At 37.2% G+C, this 14425-nt stretch overlaps 1 protein-coding gene across 1 annotated transcript in view; it reads right to left on the bottom strand.

Annotated features, from left to right (window-relative positions):
• Window positions 1-14425, bottom strand: part of TAOK3 (TAO kinase 3) — a gene marked incomplete in the record, with an annotated part of 945289 nt that overhangs the window by 575025 nt on the left and 355839 nt on the right. Inside the window, 1 exon segment of the mRNA XM_053701678.1 lies at window positions 10228-10362. Coding sequence (XP_053557653.1) covers window positions 10228-10362 — 135 coding nt within the window.

Genomic DNA, 14425 nt, shown 5'->3' with positions numbered 1-14425 from the left:
GCCCAAGCCTGGGCGAAGAGAGAAAGTCTGCCCCCCACTAGATCCGTTTCCGGATAGGGGGCCCTCTCTTCATGCTGTCTTGGGGGCAGCAGCAGGTTTCTTGGCCTGCTTGCCCCTGTTCCAGGACTGGTAAACTTTCCAGCCCTGCCTGTAACGAGCAACAGCTCCTTCCTGTTTTGGAGCGGAGGAAGTTGATGCTGCTCCTGCCTTGAAGTTACGAAAGGCACGAAAATTAGACTGTTTGGCCTTTGATTTGGCCCTGTCCTGAGGTAGAGCATGGCCCTTACCTCCCGTAATGTCAGCAATAATTTCTTTCAAGCTGGGCCCGAATAAGGTCTGCCCTTTGAAAGGAATATTAAGCAATTTGGATTTAGAAGTCACGTCAGCTGACCAGGATTTAAGCCACAGCGCTCTGCGCGCTTGAATGGCGAATCCGGAGTTCTTAGCCGTAAGTTTGGTTAAGTGTACGACGGCATCAGAAACAAATGAGTTAGCTAGCTTAAGGGTTTTAAGCTTGTTCATAATTTCATCCAATGGAGCTGTGCGAATGGTCTCTTCCAGAGACTCAAACCAGAATGCCGCCGCAGCAGTAACAGGCGCAATGTATGCAAGGGGTTGTAATATAAAACCTTGTTGAACAAACATTTTCTTAAGGTAACCCTCTAACTTTTTATCCATTGGATCTGAAAAAGCACAGCTACCCTCCACCGGGATAGTGGTGCGCTTAGCCAAAGTAGAAACTGCTCCCTCCACCTTAGGGACCGTCTGCCATAAGTCCCGTGTGGTGGCGTCTATTGGAAACATTTTTCTAAATATAGGAGGTGGTGAAAAGGGCACACCGGGTCTATCCCACTCCTTGTTAACAATTTCTGTAAGCCTTTTAGGTATAGGAAAAACGTCAGTACACCCCGGTACCGCAAAATATTTATCCAGCCTACATACTTTCTCTGGAATTGCAACCGTGTTACAATCATTCAGAGCCGCTAATACCTCCCCTAGCAATACGCGGAGGTTCTCAAGCTTAAATTTAAAATTTGAAATCTCTGAATCCAGTTTACCCGGATCAGACCCGTCACCCACAGAATGAAGCTCTCCGTCCTCATGTTCTGCAAATTGTGACGCAGTATCAGACATGGCTCTACCATTATCAGCGCGCTCTGTTCTAACTCCAGAGTGATCGCGCTTACCTCTTAATTCTGGCAATTTAGACAGTACTTCTGTCATAACAGTAGCCATGTCTTGCAAAGTGATTTGTATGGGCCGCCCTGATGTACTTGGCGCCACAATATCACGCACCTCCTGAGCGGGAGGCGAAGGTACTGACACGTGAGGAGAGTTAGTCGGCATAACTTCCCCCTCATTGTCTGGTGATAATTTCTTAACATATAAAGTTTGACTTTTATTTAAAGTGACATCTATACATTGAGTGCACAAATTTCTATTGGGCTCCACATTGGCCTTTAAACATAGTGAACAAAGAGATTCATCTGAGTCAGACATGTTTAAACAAACTAGCAATGAGACTAGCAAACTTGCAAATACTTTTCAAAATTAATTTACAAGCAATATAAAAAACGTTACTGTGCCTTTAAGAAGCACAGAAAAACTAACACAGTTGAAATAACAATGATCAAAAATAGTTATAGCAACCAAATTTTCACAGTAAATGTATTAAGTTAGCAAAGGATTGCACCCACCAGCAAATGGATGATTAACCCCTTAGTACCCAAAAACGGATAACAATTATATAATTAACGTTTTTCTCACAGTCAAATACACTGTCACAGGACTACTGTGACTGATTACCTCCCTCAAAATGGATTTTGAAGACCCCTGAGCTCTCTAGAGACGATCTGGATCATGGAGGATGAAGTAGACAGATTGTGACTGAATTTTTACTGTGTAAAAAAAGCGCTAAAATAGGCCCCTCCCACTCATATTACAACAGTGGGGAAGCTCAGAAACTGTTTCTATGCAGAAAACAAAAATGGCCATGTGGTAAAAATCATGCCCTAATAAGTTTTATCACCAAGTACCTCACAAAAACGATTAACAAGCCAGTAAAACGTTTTAAACATACATTTAAAAGTTATGTATTATTATTTACAAGCCTGCTACCAGTCGCTTTTACTGCAGTTAAGGCTCATACATTATTTCAGTATTTACAGTATTTTCAGAGTCAATTCCATTCCTTAGAAAATACATTCAATGCACACACACACACACACATCAGCCTGATACCAGTCGCTATCGCTGCATTTAAGGCTGAACTTACTTTACAATGGTATCAGCAGTATTTTCTCAGTCAATTCCATTCCTCAGAAAATAAATTACTGCGCATACCTCATTTGTTGCAGGGGAGCCCTGCATGCTATTCCCCTTCTCTGAAGTTACCTCACGCCTCAGATGAGAAACAGCCAGTGGATCTTAGTTACGTCTGCTAAAACCATAGAAAGAAACCCAGGCAGATTCTTCTTCTAATGCTGCCTGAGAATAAACAGCACACTCCGGTGCCATTTAAAAATAACAAACTTTTGATTGTAGAAATAAACTAAGTTAAAAAAACACCACAGATCTCTCACAGCTTCCTTTTCAGTTAGGCTGCAAGAGAATGACTGAGTATGATAGGTGAGGGGAGGAGCTATATAGCAAGCTCTGCTGGGTAATTCTCTTGCAGTTTCCTGTTAGGAAGAGAAATATTCCATAAGTAATGGATGACCCGTGGACTGACTACACTTAACAGGAGAAATTAAACTTGCAATAATCAGATAGAGCATGTCATTTTAAGACACTTTTAAATTAACTTCTAATTTTCAAATGTCCTTTGTTCACTTTGTATCCCTTGTTGAAAAATAATACACACATATCCTACACTAATGGGAGCTAGCTGCCGATTGGTGCCTGCACACATGTGCCTCTTGTGATTGGCTAATTAGATGTGTTCAGCTAGCTGCCAGTAGTGCAATGCTGTTCCTTCAGCAAAGAATATCAAGATCATGAAACAAATCTGACAATAGAAGTAAAATGAAAAGATGTTAAAACGTGTATGTCCTATCCAAATCATGAAAGAAAATATTGGGGTTTGCTGTCCACTGATTGTAGATTTTGCTCAGGAAACAAGTCTGGAAAATAGATTAAATAACTTACCTTATATAAAACTTTGGGAATAATTTGTATCAAAACAGCAATGGCAAATACAAGCTTACTGATATAAAACTAAAATATTATTGAAAACTACACCAAGGGGAAAAAAAAAGGATCTTGTTTTCTAAATACATAATGTCAAAAGTAGAGATTCCGTTTTCATACATATTATAATGAACAGAAAAAAAAGGAGTAGAATTAAACATTGGAAGGTGGAAGCATTGGTAAGGACCAGAAGGTAGTAACAGAGGATTACTTTGCTAATATAAATGCACAGGATTTATTGAGCAATCATTTAGTTGACAGTAATGAACACTGATTAAACAGATAGATATGCCCATGTCCTTTTATTGGTTAGAATAAGTTATTTTAAGATGCATTAAACCAACACAAAGTAGTACATTTTAAATAAGAATTATCTTCTCAATACACATCTAGCTGAAATTAAATACTTATTGCAAAAGTTCTCTCCGTTTCTGTTAAAATGTTTACTTTGCATATGGTACATAACATGCATGTACAGGCTAAAGGCTGTGACACACTGCAAGCGGAGCGGTGCGCAGCGTGTAGATGCGGCTGTGCGCGTTCAATGTGTCCTGCCTTTTCATCTCTGAGCACTCTGCTGCGTCAGGTCGCGTAGCTGAGCGCTCAGAGATGAAATAATTGAACTTCAGACGCGGTGCGAAGCAGCTGCATCGCCTCGCGCTGCATCGCTTGCAGTGTGTCACAGCCTTAACAGTGCCACTAAAGACAGTGGGTGTGTCATACCGGGATCATGTGCAAAGGGCGAATCATTGTGCATGTAACCTATTTGCTAAAAGCTTTGTGTGCTGTTATCACACAAAAGCTGGGAAAGACACATCTTTCCAACTAAATGTAGAAAGGGGAAGCAGATGTAGAAAGAGGAAGCAATTCTATTATAATATGAGATGCACTCCTTATATTATAGCTGTACAAGTGCATGGGATCTGCAGAAGGACAGGAGATAGTAAGTAAATGGAAGCTAGCAGAAGAGATATGAGTGAATTGCAATGGTTAGAAGTAGGTGAGAGATGTTAAAGTGAATGTCAATTTTGATGCTAAAGTGCCCGGTTTTTAAAAAATTTGAAAAAATTTGTTGTGAAAAACAAACAAACAAACAAACAAAAAAAACATACCTTTTAATCTTCACAGCAGCTCCAGCTTCCTCCACCAGTTGCAAAGCCTCTTCCTGGGTCTAAAATGAGGAATCCAGCTTCCTCCAATCACAGAGTTGAATCAGACACCGATTCCCCCGGGGGGGAAGCTGTGATTGGAGGATGACCTATCCATTATTTCTGACATCAGAAATGGCTTGCGACGACCGGAGGAAGCTGGAGCTGCTGTCAAGTTTAAAAGGGGTAAGTTTTTTTTCACAACAGGAGTGAAATGTAAATTTTGATGAATTAAAGTGCCCCTGTTTTTAATCGAATTTTTAAAAAACGGGCACTTTAGCATCAAAATTTACATTTACTTTAATTAAAGAAATGTTTTAATAGTCCATTCTGGAGATGACAGCCAGACATTTGTTGTGTTACTGAATAGGAATAGACAATGTTACAAAAGTCTCATGAGCATAAAAAGTGGTACTGAAAATGAAATTAAACCGGGAGGAAAGAATACATATTGAATAGAAGGAAAGGATTAAAGAACACAGCCTTGGGTGATATTAAGATACCGATAGACAAAGGAAGAGGGGACAAAATAAAAAGAATAATACTGAAAGGAGATATGCTATGCTCTATTTTTTAAATGATCAAAAGAGGAGATGTAAAGAGAAGCATCTTTGAGGCTAAGGAGAGAAAGTAATTAGCCACATTGATAAGAAGTCTCTATAGACCTTGGTGGGTACATTTTATATGAGTGAGCTGTCTCTACAGTAACTTGGAGAAGATAACTGGGGCAGCAGCTGTAAGGAAAGTTGAAATCAAGAAGTTGTTCCTTCAGAGAAAATGTAATTAAAGCATGTTTAAAAAGGATGTTAGAAAGGTAGTAGAGGTAAAATTAAAGATGCATGTCAAATTGGATATATTAGGAGTGATGGATGGAAAAAAAATGATGAGAAGAAACTTGATGAAGAGAACACATTACCAGATGTGAAGATGAATGTTCTTATTTGGAAACTGAAGAACAGGGGAGTGATTACAGGTACAATGGAAACACAATTATCTCCTGTCTAATGGTCCAAATCCTAACTTTAAATGTATCTAGAAGTCCCTATAAATCAGAGCTTGACAAACCCAGGAGCCTGGGAGCCACTGGCTCCTAGAATTATACCCCTGGCTCCTAACTTTTTGGGTTATTATCCATATATCTATATACAAATCCAACTGTCTGGCTCCTAAAAATATGCCTAGCTCCTAATTTTTGAACATATTCGTCAACCACTGCTATGTGGCATGGTCTAGTGCATATAAAAGAATAAGACTCATGTGGAGACAACTGTGGCAAAGCACAATAAGATTTCAGTACGAGTTAGAAAACAAAGTAGTACTTTGTATATAATATGCACTGCAGTTAGCATAGAGCAAAAACTTTTTAGGAGGAACTAATAACTGACTTTCACCTCTGCTACTTTCTAAGGTCCAAGTGCATCTTGTAGGTAGTTCAACACCAAATACATTTATTTCAAAGTTAGCAGCAACACCTTTTCTAGGAACCATGGAAATAGTTTACATAAAAGTACATGTATAATAATAATAATAATAATAATAATAATAATTCAAATAAGATTGATATCGGAATTACAGTTTTAGGAGCTATTGATCCCTGCATCTGATTATCATCAGTTATGATTTCTTTATATGCCTCAGATTCATTAAGCAAACCAACAGTAAAATCTGGTTACTGTCTGAATGAAAAGTACAACAGGAAGACAACAGAGAAATGTAGCACAGATACTCTTGCTCAAAAGGGATATCCCATAACATTTTGGTTGGCATAGTTTTTGTAAACATTTAAAATATGATCACAATCTAATTTGTATTTGGGATAATATCTAATGCTATAGGTTCATGACAGATTTTAACATTTACTTTGGTGGCAGTGGCTTTCTGGTTCCAATGATTTGTCAAGACCTTTCTCAGATTATTTGTTTATTCCTACTGTTTTAGACAGTACACTTTAGTGGCCCTTTTGTCTATTTGTTCCCAATGCTGAGCATCAGTGTTTCCTTTGTGTTGCTTTTGAAACAAAGCAGAATACTAAAATAAATGACAGTGTTGGTTAAAAATGTTTTTTAAACAGGATGTAATTATTTTGTGGCATTGACTAGAACTACATATTGGTAACATGGGGTGGGTTATATCAATATTCCCTCAGATATACAAATACAAAAATAACTCAAAACATGGATATGGTTAACATTCAGTCAAATGTGTATGGCTTCAGGGGCATCCAACCACTCTAGTTCATATATACTCTTATAATAATATAAATAAGGTTTGTTCACCCTGGGTGCTTTATACAAGAGTCAAAATAAAGATGCAAATATTTCAAGTGGCAAGAGATGTCTTCATTTAAAATATTAGCAGTGTTTTCTTCTGTCACCACTATTTAAGACTGAAACATTATACATATACAAGCTTAGTTTTACACAAGTGTAAGCAGCTCTATCCACAAACTTATCTCTATTTTATGGAATCTTAGAGAAGGCAACATAAGGATAGTAGAAAAAAAAATGTTAATTACTATGCCTGGATGGGAATGAAAAATATTTGGTAAAAAATAACTGTACTTTACCAGACAAAAAGTTACTAGTCAGGAAAGAAAAAGTTACTAGTCCACCCCAGTATAAAAAAAATTATTTCTTACTAGTCAGACTAGAAGACATTTCTTTCCCCGTCTATTAAAAGGACTGCCCCATTTGAGAAAATGGGGGACTGATTAAAAAGCAAGGCATTAATTATTGCATACAAAAATTAGACTAGGGGATAAAATATGCAAGGAATAAAGTATTTTCATGTGAGGATTACATTTTAAAATAAATACAGACAGTATTGGAATTGTAGAAGGATAGTTTTGCAGCAATATGAGTTTCTTAAAAACCAACAATTCTACTCAAAATCAAAAACAGACTTAAAAGATTGTTCTGATCTATTAAACAGTGCAAATATATCAACAAATAACTGTCAAGCTCTCATAAAATGTATTAAGTAGTACTGGGTAGTTAAAAGATGTTGATCTCAATGCAAAGCTTCAATTGTTACTACTAAAAGGGGAGTTACATGAAAAAGGAATTCAGGTGAGACAACCAATATGGCAGACCATAAACTGAACTCATTGTTATTATATATTTGAAATTGGCATTAAACTATGTCTGGAAAGCACAGATTTAGCAAATTTGAAAGTCATGGTAAAGACACAAATGAATACACTGGTGGAATACAGTTAAAACCCACAGGTAACATGCAAATTATGCCTTCTTATTAACACCACAGATGTATCCATGACTACAACTAACAAGCTTCAAGTCTTTCACAAAGTGCTAATTAGTACAGTATGCTGATGCCCAGAATTCCACAGCCAAAGGGTTACGTCAGGGTATGAAGTAATTACTCTGTGTGAGAGGCCAAATGGCCATGTAAAATTAAGACACTGAGAGGTTAATAATAGGCCTTAGAATGTATATATATATATGTATATATGTATATATATATATATATATATATATATATATATATGTATATATATACACACACACACACACACACACACACACATACATACACACACACACACACACATATATATACATATATATATATATATATATATATATATATATATACACATATATATACACACACATACACAACATACATATACACACACACACATATACACACATACACTAATATATATATATATATATATATATATATATATATATATATATATACACACACATACATATACACACATATATTTAAATATAAACACACACCACATACATATATATAAAAATATATGTATGTGTATGTAAGTGTGTGTGTGTGTATATATATATATATATATATATATATATATATATATATATATATATATATATATAATGTTACTAGTCAAATTCTGTACTTATCCGCTGCAACTTCTTACTCATCCGGGACTAGTGGAAATTTCAAGGTAGGGGTGTGTGTGTGTATATATATACACATATACATACAAACACACGTATAAATCACCCATGCTACTACTTTAATAATCGTAAAACTTACTGTTTATACAAAAATCATTCTTAGAACACAAAATACAAGAGTTTTTGAATAATGTACAAAATGTGATATTATAACTTCCAATACCAGAGGCCTGCCCTTACATGAACCAATTCTCTAATATTGTCCACTTTCAATTGGAAAGTAATGGCAGGAGCTGGTTACACAAACCACGTTTGTAAGATATTAAAATAAACATGCTCTACTATATTGTGTATGAATTAACCTTGGTACAAGGGGTATGTATAGGAGGTAAAAAGAGAGTAGGACAACCCATACAATACAAGTAATCAACAAAACTGGAAACCAAATACATGTTTAAGGTGAAATAAGCATTGGGTAAAAAAGGAGTGTCAACAACCAAAGATAAATCAACCATAATCAAGGACTTTGAAAACATGTGGGCATTGAAAGCAAGAAGAGCATAATGCTAAGACTCTAATGCATTGTTTTTTTTTTTTTACCAACAATGTAGTATAAAGTATATGCAATCAAGTTATATAAATTCTTCCATCCAATAATGTTTCAGTCATATTCATGAACAATATACAGTGTAACTCCAATTAATGCTACTTAATAAAGTGTTGTGCTTTTCCATTAACAATAACTTAGGACATAATTATATTGCTGATCATGCTCAATGGCATATAATGTCACCAAAGAATGAGAAGCAGATTTTCCATAAAAGGAACTATTTCTGGTTGCAGAATAGTATATTCTGACATGATTAAATATGGCTCCTCTTCTTTGCTGACCACAATTTAATGGTACAATATAATCTTAAAAAGACTTCATCAACACTGCAATCTTATGAATTTATAAAAGGTGCATGATCAATTCAGTGTTTGGCAATATACAAATTGTATACTATAACATAAAACAGACTCATTTTGAATCTGGATTTGCACCCTTGTGACACACAGGTTCAGTGAATGTAGACAGAATGTCAGTTTATCCATTGATGCCAAACTGGAAGAATTTATATTATCAGGGAGAGAACTGTGCTCTCATTAAACATCAGAAAATAGAATGCAAAGCATACATTTTCCAAAATAAACAAACAAAATAAAATTTAGGTGGGAAAGAAGCTAGTGAAGGGGTGTGACTCATGCCCCTTTCTTTGCAAGGACACCCAGCTAGCTTATAGGAAATGTATATAATTTGGGAGGGTTCTGCAAATGGTTTTAGAATATAACTGTTCATTTTTCTAACAGCAAAGTCTATTAGCTAATGATAAATGAGCGTGAAAGACGAACAGCAGCAACAAAAAGCCATTATTCCATGTTAACACATCACATACATGCAACGTCTACATACACCTTCCAAACATCTCAATACACCAGACATACACCATCCCTCACCAATGAGGGAGGGTCAAGATACAGAAAACTCAACAGCCATCACAGATAGCAGTAATATAGATAGAGGTTTGGCGGAGGGCACTAGTACATACAGGTGACATAAAAACACACAAAGAGATCCATCTTCACTGAGACATCTCCCTACTCAGCTTGCATTTAATATTGCAGCATGATCACAAATCAGTCGTTCTCAGAATATCTCTATATGTCAAGACTGCACACACGGGCATGGGCATGCATAAAAAAAATACAATATCAAGGGATTTTTGTATTCCATGCACAGGGCTAGAATTCCTCCTTTGCAAGCCCTGGTTGCTATGCCAACAAACATTAAAACATGAACGACAGATAGGGGACGGGGGAGGGGAACCAAGAGATGCAAATCTTTTTTTTTTTTGAGGGAGGGGTGATGGGGTTGAGGGTACCAAGATGAGGTGAGAGGAAGGTGCAGTAGAGAGGGGGGGAGAATTGGAGAGAAGATGTTTGCTTACCAAAGATGCTGATTTGATTGTAGCGAATCGCTCGCGGGTCCGGTAATGAAGTGCCTGACTTTGCACTGACTGGGTAGGCCGCAGCTCAGGCCTGGGATCCCTGTGGTCCGCCTCATCCCTTATGAATGCATGATCCTGCAGGAAGGGGTGAAAAGCAGGAGAAAGAAGTGGCGTGGGGCCCCGGCACCTGCTCTCTCAGCCCTCCGTCCGCGCCAGCACGGCTGTATGAGATGCATAGTTTAACGTGATTCCCCCTCCCTCCCCCCCGCTTGTCTCTCCCGCTGTCTCACTCCCCTTATTTGCTTTCTCTCCCCCTCCTCTTTAAATTTGTCCCCCTTTTCCTTCCTCCGATTTCAATAATTTATTGGTCTGTCCTCTAGGGTTTAGTCCCTGCAGATCCCGTCGGGCGACGGGAAGGAGGAGAAGCAGCAGCCCATTGCAGCTGGAGCTCGGCGGGGTCAGGTGATCCTTTAAAGAGATGCTTCTGTGGATCCACGGCAGCTTCCCTACCTCCACAATCCCATCCAGCCGGAGGAGGAGGAAGAGGAGGAGGAGGAGGGGATGGGGAGGGAATCTATGTAGATATATTTATTTATATCCCACACGTACACACACACACACACTAAATAACCCAATTGCTAACGAGAAATCAGGCCGGCTGCAGCTCTTCCCTACACACAGCAGCCTGGTACCCAGCAATGGCAAAACAGCTGCTGAAAAAACATCATAGCCATGCCTGGCATTGTCTTTTTTTTCTTCTTCCGACCTAGCAGGCAAAAAAACCTTAGGCTCATTCACTTAAATCCTTCTCTCTCCTTTTTCCCTGTGCCGAGCGGCTCCTTTTTTTCCTCCCCTCCTTTTGTCTATTTTCTGCTATTTTAGGGGAGGGGGTGATTTTGCAGTCTCCACCCCTGCTGACGGTGGTTTTCTTTTTTAGGGGGGCGGCTGTGCCTCGGATGCATAGGGGCTGCCCCTGTCCGGGTAGTATGGCTGCAGGTGTAGCGGATGCTGTGGCCGCCGCTGCGCCTTGGCTCCAGCAGCTGTTGAGCGATCGCTACTCTAGACCCTGCTCAGTTCTAGCACTTTCCAGCCTCGCTGAGGAGGGCTTACATGGATTTTTTTTTTTTTTTTTTTTAAAGAGACAGTGTGAGCTCAACATATTTCAACTACACCCATGGACCAGCGAGTTAAATGTAAAACATGGTATACTGCATTCTGAAGGCAATTTTGCTCCTAAACTGGATGCTATCTTTCTGCAGATTTGGGCATTCCTCACAGCATCACTACTAGGGAGAGGCCAATGATGCGAACATGAGGACCACTAGCTTGTACCAGTATCTCTTATACTGAGCAGAGATTTTTGTAAACATAGGTTTAGGGTAATTAATCAAAATTTAAGAAGCAGACTCTTAAACAGGTATTATTAATGAGTTACTAAAACTAAAGTTATAATTAGTATGAATGAAAAAATAAATAATAGCTTCTTTTTTTGTGTGAAATATTATTCTATATTTCTTAATAAAAGATGTATTAATAGCCACTTGTTAAATATTACAAATCCATAAGAGTAACACACCTTTTCTTTTTTTTTTTTTAAATTGGGCGAATATTTTAATTTTTTTTAAATTTTGCACAATTATGTTTTTTTCAAAGGTTTATAAAATAAGTAAATTAATATAAATATGTTGTATTTATTACCAAGTTCTCTTCATCATATTGGGATGTTCCTAAAATGTTAATACGTACAATAAAACATTTGTATAATCTTGAGAGTGAATTGTGTAGTCATCCTGTTATGAATTTTTTCACAACATATATATATTGAAATCAACATATCTAATTTTCTATTCGTTTTGACAAAATTAACTTGTTACTCTTAATTATACATACTTAATTTGCAGTTTCACTTAAAAGGATACTAAACCTATTTTTTTTCTTTCATGATTCAGATAGAGCATGCACTTTTAAGCAACTTTCTAATTTACTCCTATTATCACATTTTCTTCGTTCTCTTGCTATCTATTTGAAAAAGAAGGAATCTAAGCTAAGAAGCCAGTCCATTTTTGGTTCAGATCCCTGGATAGCGCTTGCTGATCGGTGACTACATTTAGCCACCCATCAGCAAGTGCAACCCAGGTGAGGAACCAAAAATGGGCCAGCTCCTAAGCTTACATTCTTGCTGTTCAAATAAAGATAGCAAAAGAACAGACACATTGATAATAGGTGTAGATTAGAAAGTTGCTTAAAATTGCATGATATATCTAACTCATGAAATAAATAATTTGGGTTTATTAAGTTTCCCTTTAATTAAATGGTCCTGTCTAAAAAAAATCATTATAGTCGAATAATGACATGCTCTAATTTGTTAGAGCATGTCATTTTAAGACTACGGCACATTTAAAGCTATGTGTTTAACCCCAGCAAAGGGGTTAAACACATAGTTGAAGTACCACTCGGAAACTTCAGAGCAAGGCTGGTCCCAAGAGGAAACTGCTGCTTATCCAATCACTAATGCTAGTAACAGGAATCAGCTGTGTGACTAGCGTTGCTGACTTAGAATATTTGGGCTTTCAATTCCTTTATACAGCAGTAAATCACATTAATTCCTTAGGGTAGCTGTAGACTAATATAACAAAATACAATGATGACAAACTAAGTTTAAAATTTAACTGCAACACAAAAGGGAAATGATAACTGGACATTTTCTCTGTTACAGAGAAACAGCGTATGAGACAGGTTCCTTATTATGGGACAAGCAACTCTATGTACCCTGGAGAAGGTATAACCATCTTGAGGTCAATGTTCATTGGCTTCACATTTTCAGGCTTCTGTTCTAAGTTTTTCAAAATAAGTAAACAAATAGTTGCACTAAGAAAGATCTCTTAACTGTTGTATATGAAAACAAATAGCAAATTGCTAATCAAGAACTTACCTCTATAATTAGCCCTTCATTGTTGCTCTGGTTGTGAAAAAAAATGTATAAGGGACAGTCTACTCCAAAATTGTTAATGTTTAAAAAGATAGACTAGCCATTCACCAGCTTTGCAAAACTAACATTGTTATAGTAATATACTTAAAGTGAATGTAAATTTTGATGCTAAAGTGCCCGGTTTTTAAAAATTCGATTAAAAACAGGGGCACTTTAATCAAAATTTACGTTTCACTCCTGTTGTGATAAAAAAGTACCTTTTAATCTTGACAGCAGCTCCAGCTTCCTCCACCCATTGCAAAAACCCATTAATTCAGACACTGATTCTCCTGGGGGGGAAGCCGTGATTGGAGGATGACCAATCCATCATTTCTGACATCAGAAATGGCTTGCGACGACCGGAGGAAGCTGGAGCTGCTGTCAAGTTTAAAAGGTAAGTTTTTTTTTTTCACAACAGGAGTGAAATGTAAATTTTGATGAATTTTTTTTTTAATAAAAATGTTTAAAAACCGGGCACTTTAGCATCAAAATTTACATTCACTTTAACGTTTAAACCTCTAAATTTCTGCCTGTTTTAAAGCCACTACAGATTGCCTCTTATCTCATGCATTTTTATTAGTTTTTCACAGCAATACACTGCTTATTCGTGTGTGCCAGATAATGTGCTCACTCCCGTGGAGTTGTGCAGGAACCAGCATTAATTGGATAAAATGCAAGTCTGTAAATAGCCCTAATATAAGGGGGCTGTCTGGAGAGGCTTAGATACAAGGTAATCACAGAGGTAAAAAGTATATTAATATAACCGTGTTGGCTGTGCAAAACTGGGGAATGGGTAATCAAGGGATTATCTATCATTTTTTAAACTATAAACATTTTGGAGTAGACTGCCCCTTTAAGATTGTAATGGTTGTTTGTATCTTTATACATAATCATCTTAGGCACCATTTTTACTATATGGTCTGTATTACTATGTGACAACTTTACAGCTTTGCAGTACTTTAACTTTTATTCTATACCCACATCTGAAAAGTGTAAATGCACTATGAGCGTAAAAGAGATGGAATTAAGAGGAAAATGCGTAGCAGGTGCAGTGTGGAGGAAAACCAAGAATGCATATGCTGGTGACAAAATTGGGGCATTCTTTTCTTCTCTAGAAGAGGATGGTACCACACGAGAAGCCTCTAAGGCAATCTTTTGCCTATAAGTTGCTTAGTGAATTGAGACATTTTGGAATATCTTCATCATAAATTTTGCTTATTCAGAAGCAAA

This window comes from Bombina bombina, chromosome 2 (assembly GCF_027579735.1).
Source record: "Bombina bombina isolate aBomBom1 chromosome 2, aBomBom1.pri, whole genome shotgun sequence".
In the NCBI taxonomy this organism is placed as follows: domain Eukaryota; kingdom Metazoa; phylum Chordata; class Amphibia; order Anura; family Bombinatoridae; genus Bombina; species Bombina bombina.
Note: the sequence above shows the minus strand (reverse complement) of the source record. Positions and strands in the feature narration are given on the sequence as shown.